This window comes from Lontra canadensis, unplaced genomic scaffold (genome assembly GCF_010015895.1).
Source record: "Lontra canadensis isolate GAN:19392208 unplaced genomic scaffold, GSC_riverotter_1.0 scaffold57, whole genome shotgun sequence".
In the NCBI taxonomy this organism is placed as follows: Eukaryota; Metazoa; Chordata; class Mammalia; order Carnivora; family Mustelidae; genus Lontra; species Lontra canadensis.
This window is the reverse complement of record NW_022631051.1, coordinates 3,484,178-3,503,355: the sequence shown is the minus strand read 5'-3', so window position 1 is coordinate 3,503,355 and position 19,178 is coordinate 3,484,178. Positions and strand designations below refer to the sequence as shown.

The 19,178-nt window shown below is 36.3% G+C and overlaps 1 protein-coding gene across 8 annotated transcripts in view; it reads right to left on the bottom strand.

Moving 5' to 3' along the window:
• The window catches only part of ARHGAP28 (Rho GTPase activating protein 28), a 243,897-nt gene that overhangs the window by 9,682 nt on the left and 215,037 nt on the right, over positions 1 to 19,178 (bottom strand). For all 8 annotated transcript variants that reach the window (XM_032875717.1, XM_032875716.1, XM_032875722.1 and 5 more), the window contains 5 exons: positions 18,465 to 18,547; positions 15,823 to 16,020; positions 15,381 to 15,494; positions 4,876 to 4,932; positions 2,977 to 3,101 (listed from right to left, as the gene is read on the bottom strand). In XM_032875717.1, coding sequence (XP_032731608.1) covers positions 2,977 to 3,101; positions 4,876 to 4,932; positions 15,381 to 15,494; positions 15,823 to 16,020; positions 18,465 to 18,547 — 577 coding nt within the window. The remainder of the gene's footprint in view (positions 1 to 2,976; positions 3,102 to 4,875; positions 4,933 to 15,380; positions 15,495 to 15,822; positions 16,021 to 18,464; positions 18,548 to 19,178) is intronic.

The window sequence follows — 19,178 nt, the reverse complement described above, 5'->3', positions numbered from 1 at the left end:
AGGTATAATGAGTGATTTTGTATCATACTGCAGATACTTTGGATATTATGAGACTCCGGATCTTATTTAATCATCATTTTTTTTTGGCAGGCATTCCTCCTGTTGAAGTTTAGCATAAGGTCTGGGTGGATGTGTATGTTCAGCTTTTTGCTGGGCCCCACTGACACCTTCCTAGTGAATGTGGGGCACCAACTGCCACTGCTTTGCTGCCTCAGATTGGGGGTGTAAGATCAGCTCCCTGCTGGGCTCTGCTGCCACCAGGGAGAGGAAACAGAAGTTTGACTCTTGCTGCTTTGTTGCTGTTGGTTGAGGGTAAAGCTCAGCTCTTCATTGGACTTCACTGAGGCTGGGGTGAAAGCTGGTGGATAACTGTCTGCTTTGCACTGCTCTGTTAGGTCTCACTGCTGCTGGGGGGAGGAGACTCAGCTAGAGGCAGGACCCTGCTGACAATGTGGTTGGGAACTGGATCACCACCTGATTCTGTTGGGTGGGACATGTAGATCAGTCGCCTGCTTGATCCCACTGAAAACACAGGTGTAGTGGTGTGCTTTTTCTGTTGGTGTTTGGTTGGAGTAGGGCAGGTATTGCCAAAATGGTTTTTTGTGGTTAGGCCATCTTCTCACCAGTCCTTTGGCTGTAGGGACAGGGTCTTCTTGGAGCTCCTTTATTGTGCATTCCTGTGCCAGGCTGAAGGTTCCTGCCTATATGTCTCCCTGCCTGGACATATGGGAGGCAACAAGGAAATCCAGGAATTCACCATCATGTTGTTTCACAGGCCCAATGTCCCTAGGCAGTCAGCACTTGTCTGTCTACCTTTCAGAGAGTGTGTCCAACTTTCATTGTGTTATGTCTGAGGGTTTTTAGTTATAAGAGGAGATCTGGGAGGAATGGGACTTCTTTCCCCCTTTTTTACTTAAACAGAGGAAGTGCTTAGTCAGAAAATAAGCCTCTAGTGAAAAAGGCAAAAATGGTACAGTTTACAACTAAACTAAAATTGGCCACAGTTCTAACTAGTGAAGAAATTGGACTGAATAACATCTTTTGAAGTTCATACAAAGGATTTGCATCTATCTATAGTCACGGATTCTAATCTATTTTTATTAGAACATTTTCATTCTACAAAAGGTCTACATCAGAGTACAAAAGCAATTTTATCACGCATGTGACTAGCAATCATTTGGATGGCCACATCCCCCCAGTGGCATTTCAAGTCTCTCTATGACTGCCTAGTGGTAACTACTTACAGTGTTCTAGCAACAGAGAGAAGTAAGTTTTCTGCACTCCTGTTGGCCCCTGTCTACTCTTTTCTTTTTTATGTATGCTTATATATACACATACATAGATATACATATGTATATGGAGGAGAAAGAGAACATACAAGCACACATCGTAAGAATACTTGAAGAATTTTCACAAAGTGAACATACCATGTAACCAACTCCCATAATACTAAAAAACGAATTTCTCAGAAGCCATTGTCATGAGTTCTTAGTTATTATTCCCTTCACTCTCACAGAAAGCCTCTATCCTGTCTTCTAATACCATAGATTACTTTTATTGGTTACTCTTGTTTTTTTAAATTGAAATGTTTTTGAGATAGTGGTAGGTTCATATGTAGTTGTAAGAAAAAACACAGAAAAATTCCTCATACTCTCTGCCCACTTCTCCCCAAATTGTAACATTTTATACAAATACAGTATACTGTCACAGTTAACATACTGACATTGTTATGATCCATCTATCCTATTCAAATTTCCCACTCGTACTCATTTCTGTGTGTGTATATTAAGTTCAACATAACATGTAGAGGTTCTTTGATCTACCACCAGAGTCAAGATACTGAGCAACTCCAACACTGTCAGATTCTGTGTTGCGCTTCTATGACCATACCCATCTCCCTTCCATGATGTCCTCTCCTCAACTCCCAGCAACTACTAACATACCCTCCATTTCTAAAATTTTGTTACTTCAAAATGTTGTATGAATGGAGTCTTGTGGTATGTAAGCTTCTGCAACTGGCTTTTTTTCCCTCCCCCTCAACATGGGTACCCCTTCTTAACAGTACTGGAAAGCTTCTCTTTAGGAATTTCCATCAGTTTTGGGGTACCTGGGTGGCTCAGTTAAGTGTCCAACTCTTGATTTTACCTCAGGTCATGATCTTGTGAGATCAAGTCCCACATTGGTTTCTGCTCAGCACAGAGTCTGCTTAAGATTCTCTCCCTCTGCCCTTCCCAACACCCTCTCCCCTCTTGCTCTCACTCTCTCTCTCTCACAACAACAAAAACAAGAATAAAAATAATATCCATCAGTTTTACTAGAGACCATCAAGCTGTACTTGTTCTCTACTTGATGGATTTAAACTAATGTCTATCATGTTTCTCATCTTTTAAAAACCTCAGGGCAAATGTTTATCCTTGAATAAGCATGCCTGAAGAAAATTATCCTGATTAATGCTACTTCAAGGTGACTTATGGGAGAAGCAAAAGGATTTTTTTTTGTAAATAAAATTCTGATTCCAAGATTTATTAGTAGTTTATTTTAAGGAAAACAACGGCTATGATGTCCATTTAACTACATAAACGATCTGATCTAGGCATGTTGAAGCTCAATGAAGCCTGAAATGTTATTCCAGGTATCTCTAAAACTAACTTATTATATTTTTTATTCTAATAAATGGTAAAACTCATGTAGTAAATGAAACCACCAAGACAGAACATGTCTGTTAAGACTCCCGTTTGTAGAACTTCCTTAAACAAACAAACAAAAAACAAAACAAAAAACCCACTTCTATTACCAACAATTCTATGGTCTACTTAATCTCTTTCTCTACTTTTGATTTACTCTATTGGTAAAGTCCCCAAAGTAAACAGGTTCTAATTTTCCAAAAAGGTCAAGTTTGTAAATGCCTTGGAAAGTTACTTAATCTGAAAAAAGATCACCTTCTTTATATAGAGACCTATATTCACTTATACTCACCTGTTCTCATATTGAAATTTTGCCAGTATGTCTTTGACTTTGGTGTGACTAGTGAGCTGAATGGCCATGGACACCTTAGAGAGAAGCGGAGCATGGACCCTTATGACTCCTTCCGGCACGTCAGACTGCCAATGAGGAAAAATTCAGTACAATCTGTCAAACTGGGATGAATATCACTTTAATGATTGTACTTAAGAGATATGAAAATCAGTGGCAATGCAAATTAGGAAAACATGTGAGTGTGACCAGTATTTAACCAGAATGAAACACTGCTTTCTTTTCAACAGGAGATTCACTAAACTTAACCTGGGATTTTACTTTTGTTACATGCTTAAGGCCTTGCTATACTGCCTTAAAATGAGAGAAGTAACACTAGGTTATGAAAAAAAATCTCGTGTTTCTATCAGTTCATTTCCTTGAACTGTGCCCTAAATAAACTTACTTTCGGCAGAATTCTGTATTTCAGTATATTTTAAGATCAAGATCTGAAAAATTTGAGAATCAATTAGAAAATACAGCTTTTTAAATATCCTTTATCTTTAGTTAATAACAATGATTGGGGGGTCCAAGTTGAATTCCAAATGAATACTTAAAACTTGATCCCTCAAAGTATGTGATAACACTGTGAAGAGCAGCATATGGACTGCTGAGTATCTGTTTCCATGTGACAAGACTGGCCTGCAGACCTACCTTGGAGCTCTTATTAAATGACATAATCAAAGAATGGTATGGTCTAATTAACAGCAATTTCTGTTTTGTCAGGATTGAATGGAAACTTCCTTTTGTTTCCAAATTTTGAATATTTTAGAAATTAATTATCTACCTAGATATGAATAGAACTAAATTTCTATCTGGGGATCTTGCTAACTCCTCAGGTAATCATTTTAAATTGAAACATTCTCAAAGGATGGCATGGTTTATATAGAAGGTTGAAGTTTAATTGACTTAATATATACCCTATAAGGATACGTTAATGGGTTGAACTGTGTCCCCCCAAAAGATATATTCAAGTCCTAACCCCCAGTAGCTGAGACTATAACCATATTTGGAAATACGATCTTTGCAGCTGTAATTAGCTCAGAGGAGGTCATAATGGAGTAGGGTGGATATATATCCAATATGGCTATTGTTCTTATAAAAGGAGAAGGGACATAGACACACACACAGTGTGTAAAGATGGAGGCAGAGATTAAAGTGATGTGTCTACAAGCTAAGGAATATCAAGAATTGGTGGCATCACCGAAAACTAGGAATGATATCAAGAAAAGATCCTTCTCTCACAGCCTTCGGAAGGAACGAACTAAGCAGACACCTTGATGTCAGACTTTTAGCCTGCAGAACTGTGAGAGAATAAATTTCTAATATTTAAAGCTACCTATTTTACGGTAGAAAACTAATAGAAAATATTTTAAAATAGGGTCAGTTATTATGGTGCTTTTATACTATCACCAGTGAGAACCAGGAGAACATGCCAGGGAATGGATGTTGAGGGTGCAGGATGTCAGGTCATTGGAACCAAGACTAAACTCCTAAAACATTGTTTTGGTTATTTCAGTCCTTCCCCTTCCAGCACCCTCCACCTCACCCCAGAAACCTCTGTAAGATAAATTCCACTTTCCTGATATTACTGAACCTGAGATCATAATAATCACATTTTCCCTATAAATTCCTACACTATTCATACTTAGGTACAGGATACCTAACCAAACATTTTGAGTCATCAGTTAGTTTACTCAGTTAGTTTACTCTCTCCCTATACTATTTCTTCATGTGCCACATGAGATGTCAAGTTTGAAGGATAGATCATGACCAAAATTATACACAGGTATGATAGACATGGCCAGAGAATACCATGTAAAGACTTAATAAGAGAGGAAAGGAAATTATTTGTTTTCTTACCATTCTTCTCGAAGAGGGTGATTTTTGTAGTACCTTTGAAGTCTTGGGGCTTATAACCTAAATAAAACACATTTAGTCCTCAGGATTAATGTAGGCAAAACAAATACATGCTGCTATTAGAAGAGTAAACTGTTAAAATCTTTATGGAAAACATTTTGGAAATATTTATCAAGTATAAAATGAGCCAACAATGCTACATCTGTAAGTTTATCCTACAAATATACTTTACTAGTGAGAAATAATGTATATACAAGTTTGTTCACTGTGCATAAATCTTACTAGCAAAAGACACAATCTAACTTTTCAACAATATGGGATTGCTCACATAAATTACAATATGTCTATGGAATACCATGCAAAAGAAGCAAAGAAGGCTTTGTAAACGCATAATGGAATCATGATATGGAATAATCACCATGACTTTTTAAGTCAGTAAAGCAAGACACAGGACAGTATTTCATATATGCTACCACTCATGCAAAAAAAGGAAAAAGGGGGGAGAACACCGCCTAGAGCTCCAGTCAGCTGCACTCCATGGTGTTGCTGCCTCAGTATCTATTTTGTTTGGCAAGCATCCTGCAGTGACCTTAAACTGACAGTAGTCCCTCATGCAAGCCCATGTCCTAGACATAAGCCCATGCAGTCATGAGAAAATTGTGGAGTCCTGATAGGACTTCCCTGTAACCCTCATGAACAACAGTCTCCCCACCTTCCAGGGTCATCCCCATGTGTGCCCCTTAGATAAGACCCTTGTGGAATGCACAAAAAACCTACTCTTTTGGTTTGAATTGACTAATCTGGCCTTAGCCTGGGAACCCCAAAGCACTGTACCCATGAACCCCAACAAAGAAACATGCTCCAAGTTCTACGGCTATGTCTGCATCCTGCCTTGACCTACCCATATGGTTCCTTGAGGCATGCTATGTACTTCCTCCAGAACCTGTGAATACTAAACTTTCCCATTTCAATTTCTCTTATGGTTTGTTGTTGAGCTGTGTGTGATTCACTATCTAGTGCCCTGTGCTCCACTTAACAAATGTTAATCTAACAAAGTCATAACAAACATACATTCATATTTGTTTGCATGTGCATAATGCCTCTTTGGAAGTATACACATCTGTATGCTTTTGGGCACACCCACCCTATCACCGGTGATTATTACTTGTCTTCAGGAGGGGAAGTCAGAGGTGGCCTTTATTCTATAGTGTTTTGTACCTTTTGAACTTTGTAACCTGTTATCGAACTGTCTATTCTAATCAAAGTTAAGAGGTAAATACATGGTTTAATACAACAGAACTAAAGAAAGACTATTTCTTTAACTTTAAGTATATGCTTCCATGGTACTTATAAACTTGAAATTCTACCTTTTTCATATCTCTAACGTTACAAGCAAAGAATAAAAATAGCTGACGTTCATATAGCATTATACAACTCACAAAGTGTTTTTACACATGGTAAGTGAGTTAATGTTAATGACAACCCCATGAATTAGGTATCCTTACTTTTCTCCCCTATTTATAATATAAGAAAATCGAGGCACAGAGAAAGGTTTTAAATCACTGAGGCTACTAGCCTGAAGGATGCGACCAGGGGACTGTTTAAGTAAGAAAAACAGGGTAGCTGGGTGGCTCAGTCAGTTAAGCAGCCAATTCTTGATTTCAGCTCAGGTCATGATATCCGGGTCCTGGCATCGGGCCCTGTGTCAGGCTTCATGCTCAGGAGGGAGACTATGTGAGGATTCTCTCTCCCCCTCTGCCCCTTACCTCACTCATATTCCACCCCCACCCTCTCTAAAATAAATCAATCTTTAAAATTACACTTTTCCCATCTCTGGTGCCTAGCTCAGTGCCAGGCTTGAAAATAACAGCCTGCATTCCTGGTACAGGTACAGGAGGGAGCAGAATGACTCATTCACAAAGAATTCTAATTCTTTGTTCTGACCTAGGTGGTGGCTCCCTAGAATACTGGTTCAGAAGACTTGCCTCTATCTTGACTAACTTGGAACCTGACCAGCTCTAAAGTGGTAATGGTGAAAACATTTACAGGCAAATGTTTTAGTTGTGGCTGCCTGATACAGTGGGTAAGAGTTGAAGAAAACAATACAACTAACTAAAAAGCTTGAGAGGCAAAGCTGGAAACTGAGATGCTTTGGGGATTAAGTGCTTTGAAAAGCTCCAAGTATTCCTGAGAATCTAGAAGGCCATATGCATGTGGCTATGCATGTGTTCAAAAAAGACCTGAAAATAACTGAAGCTGTCATCTTAAGCTGGCTGACCTTCCAGCTCTGTCCAGGCAGGAAGTGAAGGCTCAGGCAGAGTCATAAACTGTCTAGTTGAATGCTGAAGATACACCCAAACAGAGTTCATCTGCAAAGACTGGGAGTATTTTGGTACACGGCGTCTAAGAAAATCTCTGTGCAAACATTAGCTAACCACTAAGCTCATGGAGCAGAGACTTCAGTAGCCACACAAAACAATTCAAACTTTACAAAATTAGCTTAGCAAAAAAGTAATTAAACAAATAAACAATAGCTAAAAACAAGCACCCACAAACCCTGGAGAAGGGGGAAGAATCTTATTTCCAAAGTTGCCACATTATAATATTAAAATGTCCATTCTTTAGGGCACCTTTATGGCTCAGTTAGTTAAATATCTGCCTTTGGCTCAGATCATGATCCCAGGGTTTTAGGATAGAGCCCCACATAGGGATCCCTGCTCAGTGGGGAGCCTGCTTCTCCCTCTCCCTCTGCCACTCCCCCTACTTGTGCTCTCTCACTCTGTTAAATGAATACATAAACTCTTACAAAATAAATAAAATGTCTATTCTTCAACAAGAACTAAATTATGGAGCAGGCAAAAAAAGTTAAGAAAATATGGCCCATACACAGGGCAAAAGGAGGTTCAATAGTTTCAAAAGAAACTCCTGAAGGAAACCTAGACATTAAACGTACTAGAAAAAGCCCTCAAATAAGATATTTTAAATATGTTCAAAGACTTAATGGAAACCGTGTTTAAAGAACTAAAGAAAACCATAAGAATAAGATCTCACCAAATTGGGAATATCAAAAAAGAGAGAGAAATTATAAAAAGGAATCAAATGGAAATTCTGGACTGAAAAGTTCAACTGAAATGAAAAATCCACCAGAAGGGCTCAACAGCAGATTTAAGGTGCAGAAGAAAAAAATCAGGAAATTTGAAAATAAATTGATTGAGATTATCCAGTCTGAAGAATAGGAAGAAAAAATAATGAAGAAAAATGAACAAAACCTTAAACCTTAAAAAACAAACAAAACTTTAAGAACAAAACTTTAAAAACCTAAGGGGAATTATAAAACAATATCCAATCTGATATGTACTAACACATACATAATTAAGAGTCCCAGAAGAGAAGAGAAAGGGACAGAGAGAATATTTGAAGTAACAATGGCTGAAAACTCTCCAAATTTGCTGAAAACACTGATCTACCTATTCAAAAAGCTCAACAAACCCAAACAGGATAAATTGAGAGAGATCCACAGCAAGATACGTCATAATCAAATTGTCAAAAGACAAAGTGTTTGAAAGCATCAAGAGAAAAGCAACTCAGCATGCATGAGAGAGTTTTAATAAGAATAACAGCTAATTCCCCAGCTGAAACTATGAAAACCAGAAGACAACGGGATGACATATTCAAAGCGCTGGAAACAAAACAAAACAAAACAAAACAAACAAACAAAAAAAACCTGTCAAGCAAAATTCTATCTGGCAAAACAATCTTTAAAAAATAAAGAAGAAGCCTTCAGATGTCATTATGCTAGAGTCACCTGTGCCACCCAGTCATGGTGAACCCCTCCATATTCTTCAATATTGCTGTTGAGAAGTGAGCCCTTCAGCTATATTTCCTTTGAGCTGCTTAGAGACACAATTTCAAAGACAGCAGAAAACATTCATGCTCTGAGAACCGGGGAGAAAAGATTAGGTTATAAAAGTTCCTGCTTTCACAGATTATTTTGAGATTTATGTGCCAGGGCAGTGATTTCCCATGCCATAATTATACTGTTAGCAAGTCTATGGGGAGAAATTTCATGATGAAAATTTCATCCTAAAGCACATGGGGTCTAGTATCTTGTCCATGGCAAATGCTGGACCCAGCAAAAATGGTTCCCAGTTTTTCATCTGCACTGCCAAGACTGAGTGGTTGGATGGCAAGCTTGTAGTCTTTTGCAAGGTGAAAGAGGGCATGAATATTGGGGAAGTCACAGGGCACTTTGGGTCCAAGAATGGCAAGACCAGCAAAAAGATCACCACTGCTGACTACAGACAAATCTAATAAATTTGACTTATGTTTTCTCTTAACCATTAATATTCCTTTTGTAGCTCAGAAGAGCACCCCCTTATCCTCATCTGCTTAAAACAGCTTATCTTTGTGCTCTTGGAGTTCTTTGGGTTCCATAGTTTCCTTATCCCCTCTAGGTGCAGCTGAATTACAGAGTTAAATTCATGATTATTAAAGAAAGACAAAATAAAAAAAATGAATAAATTAAGACATTCTAAGATAAATAAAAGTACTCCTAGGAAGACTTCGCTGTAAGAAATGTTAAAGAGGGTCCTTTAGGCTGAAATGAAGACAATAACTTGAATCTACATGGAGAAATAATACCAGTAAAGATAAATAACTACATAGGTAAATATAAAAGGCAGCATTATGTATTTTTTGTAACCCCACCTTTTTCCCTACCTAACCTAAAAGATAGTGCATAAGTCAATAATTATAAATCTATGTTGACAGGCACATAATTTATAAGGATGCAATTTGTGGCAGGGCACCTGGGTGGCTCAACTGGTTAAGCATCTGCCTTTAGCTCAGGTCATGACCCCAGGGGCCTTGGATGGAGCCCCACATCAGGCTCCCTGCTCAGTGGGAAGCCCTCTTCTCCCTCTCTTACTCCCCCTGCTTGTGTTCCCTCTCTCGTTGTCTTGTTCTGTCAAATAAATAAATAAAATCTTCAAAAAAAAGATGCAATTTGTGGCAATAACAGCATAAAGCAGGAGATATGGGGGTCTAGAAGTAGAGTTTTTACAGGTGAAACTAGTATGAACTAGATTGCAATATATTTAAATGGTCCTTGTAGTCCTCAGGGCAACCATTAGGAGATAATTTAAAAAATGTGTAATAAAAGAAATAACGGTTTCTTTCAACAAAAATATATAGTAGAATAATGAAAAGTGGTATACTAGAAAATACTCTACACAAATGAAAGCAGTAATGGAGAAATTGTAGAAAAAAATCATACAGCAAAAGACCTATCATAAGACATAGAGCAAAAAAAAAAAAGAATGGAGAAACAGTCCTGCAAAAGCTAGAGATTTCAATATTTCAGTACCTCCCTTTCAGTAACAGAAGAACTAGGCAGAAGATCTAGACATAATAAACATTTACAGAACACCAGCAACAGCAGAGTCCATTTGCACACACAGAACATTTTTCAGGATAAACAGTATGTTAGGTCACAAAATGAGTCTGAATTAATTTAAAAATATCAAAATAATATTGGGGCACCTGGGTGACTCAGTTGAGCGTCTGAATCTTGATTTTGGCTGAGGTCATGATCTCAGGGTTGTGAGAGTAGACTTCCTGCTCAGTGGGGACTCTGCTTGAGAGGCTTTCCCTCTGCCCCTCCCCTCTTCTCTGTAAAAATTAATAAATCTTTAAGAAGAATTTAAAATATCAGAATAATATGAAATATTGGCCACCCACAATGGAATTAAATGAGAAATCATCAACAGAAGTGAATCTGGGAAATTCACAAATGTGTGGAAATTGAAACATACTCTTAAATAACAAATGAGTTAAAGGAAAATTAAAAAGTGCTTTGAGATGGATTCAAGAAAATGGAAAACAACATACCAAAACTTATGGGATAGGGCAAAAGTAGATCTCAGAGGAAAATTCATAGATGAAAAGGTTTACATTAAAAAATAATGAACTCAAGTCAATAATCTAAACTTCTACATAACAAACTAAAGAAAAAGGCCAACTATACTCAAAACAAGCTTAGCAAAATACATAATAAAGATTAGAATTTTACTAAGGACTAAGATTAGAAAAACAAAAGAATCAATGAAACAAAAGTTGGCCTATCAAAAAATCAACAAAATAGACAACATTTAGGCTAGACTGTGAAAAAAGAATGAAGATTCAAATTATAAATCCAGAATGTAAGTGGGGACATTACTACCAATCTTTACAGAAATAATAATTATAAGAGCACACCATGAACAATTTGTACACGAAAAATTAGATAATCAAGATGAAAAAGACAAAATTCTAGAAACACGCAAACTATCAACACCGGCTGGAGAAGAAACAGCAAGTCTGAATAGAGTTATAATAAACAAGAACACTGAATCTAGTATTTTAAAAAATTCTCACAAATGAAAGTCTAGATCCAGACATTTTTGCTGGTGAATTCTGCAAATTTAAAGAATTAACACCAATTATTCTTAAACTCTTCTAAAAAATAGAAGAGGAAGGAACACTTCCTAGCTCATTTTATAAGGCCAGTATTTTCAATACCAAAGCCAGACAAGATATAAAAAGAAATAAAAACTAGAGACCAATATCCCTTATGAATGTTAATGTAAAAATCCTCAATAAAATACAAGCAACCTATCTAGCAGCATAGTGAAAGGAATATACCTTGGCCAAGTAGGATTTATCCCAAGAATGCAGGGATAGTTTGATATATGAAAACCAATCAGTGTAATACATAATATTAATAGAATGAAAGGGTAAAAAAAAGTGATCATCTTAATAAAGAAAGAAAAAACTTTTGACAAAGTTGAATAGCTTTCCATCATAAAAGCATGCAAAAAATTAAGAATAGAACATGTTTTCTTGAGGTCCATCCATGCTATCAAAAATGGCAAGATTTTGGGGGCATAATGCCAAGCGAAATAAGTCAGACAGAGAAAGACAAATATAGTATGATCTCTCCTATGTTTGGAATATATATTTGGAATATATATATGTGTACACACACACACACATACATACACACACATATACATATCCCAGCTTGTAGACACAGAGAACAGATTGGTGGTTGCTGTGGTGGGGAATGGGGTACAGTGGGGAGAAATGGGTAAACTATTTTTTTCCAGTTTACACAAATTGAATTTTAAAAAGTAAGAAAAAAAATGAAATTTTCTCAAACAAATAAAGGTAATCTGTGAAAAACCCAGATTTAACATCATAGTTAATGATGAAAGATTGAGATTTCCCCTTAAGATCAGAAACAAAACAGGATCTCTGGTCTTGTCTTCTTATTTAATATTTTACCAGAGTTCTAGCCAGGAAGAAAAGAAGTAAAAGGCACCCAGCCAGGGAAGGAAGAAGGAAAATTATCTCCATTCACTGATAGCATGACCTTATATGTAGAAATCCTAAAGAATTAACACAAATAAAATCAAACTATTAGTGTCAGTAAATGAGTTCAATAAAACTGCAGAATACAAGATCAATACAGAAATATCAGTTGTTTTCCATACACAATTAGTGATCCAAAAATGAAATCAAGAAAACAATTCCACTTGCCATAATACCACAATATCAACACGAATAATATTTAGGAATAAATGTTAATCCAGGGGCACCTGGGTGGCTCAGTGGGTTAAGCCTCTGCCTTCGGCTCAGGTCATGATCTCAGGATCCTGGGATCGAGCCCCACATCAGGCTCCCTGCTCAGCGTGGAGCCTGCTTCCCTTCCTCTCTCTCTCTGCCTGCCTCTCTGCCTACTTGTGATCTCTGTCTGTCAAATAAATAAATAAAATCTTTAAAAAAAAAAAAAAGCTAATCCAGGAAGTATAAGACTTACATACTAAAAACTATAAAACAGTGTTAAAAGAAATTACAAATTATAAAAAACCTACATAAATGGAATGATAATTCATTTTCATAGACTAGAAAATGTAATATTATTAAGATGGCAATCCTTCCTAAATTGATCCACATATTTAATGTAATCCCTATAAAAATTCCAACTACTGTTTTTTTTTTTTTTCCCCAGAAATGGGAAAACTGGCCCCAAAATTCTCATATGGAAATTAGGGAAGCCTAAATAATCAAAGTTATTTGGAAAAAAAAGTTGAAAGACTCTCATTTTTCAATTTCAAAACTTAAAAAAAAGTTACAGTAATCAAACAGTGTGTTACTAGCATAAGGATAGACATTACCAATTAATAGAACAGAATTAAGAGTCTAAGTGTAAAAAAAAAAACAACAACACACATTTATGGTCAATTTTCAACAACAGTGCCAAGACCATTCACTGGGGAAAGAGTAGTTTTTTTCACCGAATGATGCTGAGATACTAGATAGTCACATGCAAAAGTATGAACTTGTATACTCCTACCACATATCATATACTAAAAATAACTCGAAACGGAACAAAGACATAAGTATAAGAGCTAAAACTAAAAATCTTAGAACACATAGGGTTCAAATCCTCAATATCTAAGACTTGGCAAAGGATTCTTATACATGACAACAAAAGAAATACATAAACTATACATCAGAATTAAAAACCTTTGTGTATCTAGGACGCATCAGGAAATTGAGAAGACAACCCACAGAAGGGGAAAAAATATTTCTAATCATACATCTGATAAGGGACTTGTATCTAGAATATATGAAGAATTCCTACAACTTAACAGTAAAAAGACAACCCAATCAAAAATTGGCAAAGAATTTGAATGGACATTTCTCCAGTGAAGATACACAAATAGCTAAGAGGCTCATGAAAAGATGCTCACCATCATTAGTTCTCAGGGAAATGCAAGTCAAAACCACAGTAAGATACCACTTTATACTAAAAGGATGGATAAAATTAGTTGCTGATTATAACAAGTTTTGGTGAGGATATGGAAAAATCTGAATCCTCACACACTACTGGTGAAAATGTAAAAATGGGACAGCTGCTTTGGAAAAAGTCTAGCAGTTGTTCAGATGATTCAACATAGAGTTGCTTTATTATCCACCATATACCCAAGAGAATTAAAACATGTCTCTATATAGAAGTATAAAAGTTTATAGCAGCATTACTCATAACAAGTAAAAGATATAATCAACCCAAATGTCTATCAATAAATGAATGGATAAAAAATATGTGGAAATCCATATAAAGGAATGTTACTTGGCCATAAAAAACAAGTACTGATACATACTACAACCTGGATGAACCATGAAAATATAATGCTAAATGTAATAAACCAGTCACAGAAGGTCACATAGTATATGATTTAATTCATTAAAAGTCCAAAACAGGGAATTCTATAGACAGAAAGTTGATAAATTGTTGCTTAGGACTGGTAGAAGGAAATGGTGGAGGTGTATTTAGGGGGATGATAGCCAAAGAGGATGGTATTTTTTCAGGTGATGAGAATGTTCTAAACTTGACTGCACTGATGACTGTAAATATCTGGGAATATACTAAAAACCACTGGATTTTACACATTAAATAAGTGAACCATATGATATGAGGAAAATATCAGCAAAGTTTTTTTAAAAATGGACTTTTTTTCTCAAAGCAATCTTTTTTCCAAATTTAAATGTTGATTCTACTTATTCTGAAGTCACTTTGCCTGTAATCAATAAAGGAATACAGCCATTCATCATGATTATGATAGATCAATAAGCAATACTCCCAGTTCACTGCTTTGCCATTTACTATTCCTTTCCCTGGATTAACTTTTTCCTCCCTTCTCCCTTCAAAATACCATCTGTCCTTCATGATGTAGCTCAAACATCACACTTCTTTCAGAAGGTGTCCACAATTCCCCACAATGGAGCTCATTATTTCTCTTCAGCATGGTCCTGCCACATGGTCCATACAACTGGTCTAACACTTAATGCATATTCATGGTTCTTGTACACATTTCTCTCCCACATTAGGTGGAAATTCCTTTAAGAGAAAAGCAAATTTCTCTACATTCTCCTCAAGGTTGAATGTTCTGACACTCATGATTCTCCTCAAATTAAATTAAAGCAATAAAGATAATTCTTCTAAAACCTGTTCCCTTTTCACCTCTATACAAACTATACTTAAGCAAAAATTCTGTGGAATGCAATGAATTTACACTAAACAACTTGAAGACTAAAAATTATTTTATTATCTAATCACTAGAGAATTCTTTATTTATTAGATATACTGGATTGCCCTAAATCTAATTTGCAGGAACTAAAAGGTTGACGTCTTTGTGAGAACCATCTTAGACTTAAGTACTTAACAGAATTTTAAATAACTGTCATGATAGAGATATTTCAAAAACTTCAACCAGAAACACGTAATTCAACAAAATGGCAAGACCTTGGTATTCTGTTATGAATACCATTTCCAAAATATTTATAGTCACAAGGGTGAGAATATAAATTTTTTGGTTCTAAATTACAAGCTACTTCGCGTTACACTTTGAGAAATAAAAACCTGGGTAATAACAACATTTGCATCCTTAATTCATTGTCATTACCTCTCGCTCTATGGTCTTCCTCCTCAGCAGCTTTTTGACACTTGGGAGCTGCTTCTTTAACAACATGGTAGCTTCATTCATTCTTCTGACTTGCATGATTAAGAAAGACGGAACCTGGAAAAGAAGCACTGCTTGAATCTAAAGGAAAGCATCTGAATTAAATCTCCCTGTTAAGACTTCTTCTGGACACTCAGTATCCTGGAACCAGGGACTGTGGCATTTGTCCTTGTAAAGATTAGAGAAAACGGTAAGGATTCTTGTTTAAAGGGGAAAACATGCTTAGGAGCAGCCATTAAAGAATGTACAAAGATGCCACAAGCAACCTGGGATTATCTTCTCACATTTCCTCCCTGTGACTAAGGGCATATAGCCTTTATGTTTCCTAGGTGTAGGTGGGCTTCCAAGGAAAACAGCACAGTCATAACAGCACACTGTTACTCACCTTCCACAGAATTTTCTGGTATTTAAGCATTAGGCGGATGATGTGCGCTGCAGTGTTTGCTAACTGTAATTCTTCATAATCAGAATGCTTGCTTCGACTGAAGAAAAGGTTTGGTGCCATTATAGTAGAAATATTCCATATACTCATTCGGTTTTTTGATTCGTTGGCAATCACTTTATTGAAGAATGTCATGAGGGCCTAACAAGAAACAGCACTGTGTCACATGACTATATTTTATCAAAAGGCATCACTGATGGCTATCATTCATTTCTATACCCTTCATGGTGCCCTTGGAAAACTGTCAGAACTATAGAATGGTTAAATATATAATGTTGCCCCTTTTGTTCCTTAAAAGTATTAATAAGAAATGGGAATGAATAGTTTATTGAATTCTCTACATCATAAAAGTACTTCCATCTTTATGGAGTTTATTATATTAGAGATTTTATAAATGATAGTTTGCATTTTTATTTTCTTTTATCCAAAACAAGGCTGACAAATATTAAAATTATATAGTAAACTAGAAAGAGGAAACACTGCATTTCAAACAAACATGAAGTGAAGTTTTGTTGCAAAGGAAGAAAAGGAATCCTAAAAAAATCCTTAATTTAAAGCATTACTATTGAAAACTATCTACTATTTCCTTGGGAAAGGAAAAACCCATAAAAAAACACACACACAAAAATCCCAAAAAACAGGAGTATCTCATTCCTCGGTCCAAATGTAAACTCAATTGAAAAATTGAAAAATTTTATTTTTTGGGTATCATTTTTCTACTGCTTTTCAATTTTAGAATATTCAGCAGACAAACGGAAATGCTTACATGCAGCTGTTCTTGGCATTTAAAAAAGAGAGAGAGAGAGATTTGAGAAAGCTTAAACTTTGGCTGAGCCACCAAAGTACAGATGCTTGTGAGAACCTTCTGAAATTCACCAAGAGGGCTGAAATCTTAAAATGAAAAGATACAAAAAAATTCTCTTTAGTTTCTCAAGTTTAAATTCTGCTATAGTATTTTTAATGAGAAAATGGTTGGCATATAATAGTAATAACAGTCAACATTTATGTGAGGGTTTATTAGGAAGCCAAGCATTCTTAATACTTCATATATATCAATGACTTTATTATCATTACAAACCCTATGAAGTAGGTACTATTATTAACACTGTTTGACAGATGAGGAAGGTAATGGAAAAGATTCAGGTAGCTCTCTCTGCCCAATGTCAATTAATTAAGTGGCAGAGCCAGGATTTGAACTGAGGAAACCTGATTCTCGAGCCAGAGCTCTTGATCTCTATAGCACATCAGCTTCAATCCTAGATCCAGTCACAATGTAGAATGGGGAAAAAGTGTGTGTGTGTGAGTGTGTTGTGTGTGTGCGCGTGCAAGCGCACGCACGCATCTCCACCAGTCCCATGACGTTTTTGAGGATCTTCTGTTAGAAAAGTGTTAGATTACCTGTTCTTACTGCATCCTTGGATTATATGAGAGGAAAGATGACATTCTGAGCCAAATATGTGACAGCAGATGCATCTTTTTTTTCTTTATATATAAAAGAACACTGTTTACAAATACCACCAAAACAAGCTAATAAATTTCCAGCTTTTGAAATATTACTGAATTATACTAGAAATAGACATTCTTATGTCACATCCAACCTCCATTCTTGAGGATATAATTGACATATAATTGACACACTTATTTTATTATGTAGGAGGAAAGGCTCTCACCAAATTGAAATGTCTGATGAGAGGCAGCACAAAGAATCATCTTTGTTTTCAGCATTATGTTTACTGGCCCCCAAATTATGGGCTCTTTCCAACTCATCTTAACTCAATTTCATTTCAAAGGTTCCAAACACCTGTTGTACTTACAGCAAATTTCCTATTGCATACAGAATCATTATCAAAATAAGAAGAAAAAGTTTTGATTTTTGCCAACATACAGCAAGGAAATAAATCTGAAATAAGGCACAAAATATTTGGGAGAACCAAGGAATATGGTTCTACCAAATGTTATATTATATGTTAATGGAAAAATCATTTTTCTGAGTCTAATTTTCCTAACCTATAAAATGAGAAGATCGTATCAGGTGATTTCTAAAATACCAAGATTCTAGGATGGTTTCATTGAATTATCTTTATAAGCTGTAAGACACCAACATTTTAGAAATTTCATTTAAATCAGTGACTTCAAATTTCCTCCTTAAGCATACTCTTTGGATCTTTTGTCACCAGACTGAAGTGAGTAGCTGAGGACCTAAAATTATAGAGCTTTACATTCTGCAGCTTACATAATGGCCTCTGACATTATCACATTTGTCTTCTTCTGACATTATCCAATTTGTCTCCCATCTTTGCTTCTCCTCTTGCTAACCCTAGGCCAGTGCCTGGCACTAGACAGATACTCAGTATCTCTTAATAGATTGAATGAATTAAACTAAATGTTCGGAGAAGATTCCAGGATTTATGTTCTTTCCTGTCTTCCTTGGGAGAATAGCAATAAGAATGTGGAAAGGCAGTAACAGGCTGGCAGCATGCTTAGCTGGCTTAGTAAGTTGTCATCTTGGTCTTTATTTTTCCATCTGAACCATTGTCTTTGACTAAGAAGGGCCAATGATAGACCATGAGGTTGATATAACATACCTGGGCTGTGTCCCTGTTGGCATCAGGCAGTGCCATGATCATGAGATGTAAAGCTTGAAACTGTACTTTGACATGAGGCCCTCCTAACAAGAAAACAGAAATAACCACACATTTTGAACAACACTGATGCATTCTGACAACATTTCTTGCTAACATCTGGTGGCACAGGAGGGCTCCTGACAGCTTTCAGTGGTGAAGACTCCTGTTTTGTGCCCAGCAGTGTAAATTTGTTAACTTGGACAAAAGCCGCAGTCGATCAACTCCTCTTTTACATCCCATAATGTTACTGTAGAGGCAGGTGGCCAATGAGATCCTCAAAATAATTCTAGATCTGTATAACATCTCCCTTTTCAAAGTACTTCCACAGGCCCTGCTTTACTTATATGCCATGAACAGAAGGCTTAAAAGCTCAAGTCAACAGAAAATAAATCTTGTTTCTACATAACCAAGCAACAAAGTATAATTACTAAGAGGATAGATTCTAGAACCAGGTTCAAATCCTGCAACTATTTTGGTCACTGAGTGACCTTGTGCAGCCTATTTAACCCCTCATTGCTACTATTTTGCCATCTGTAAAACACGAGTAGTCACATCTACCTATCTCCCTGGGTTACTGCAAAGACTAAGTGAGTTAGTATATGGAAAGTGTTTACATCAGTGCCTATAACATAGTTGCCTCTATATGTGTATGCTCTTGTAATTGTGATTAAAGAC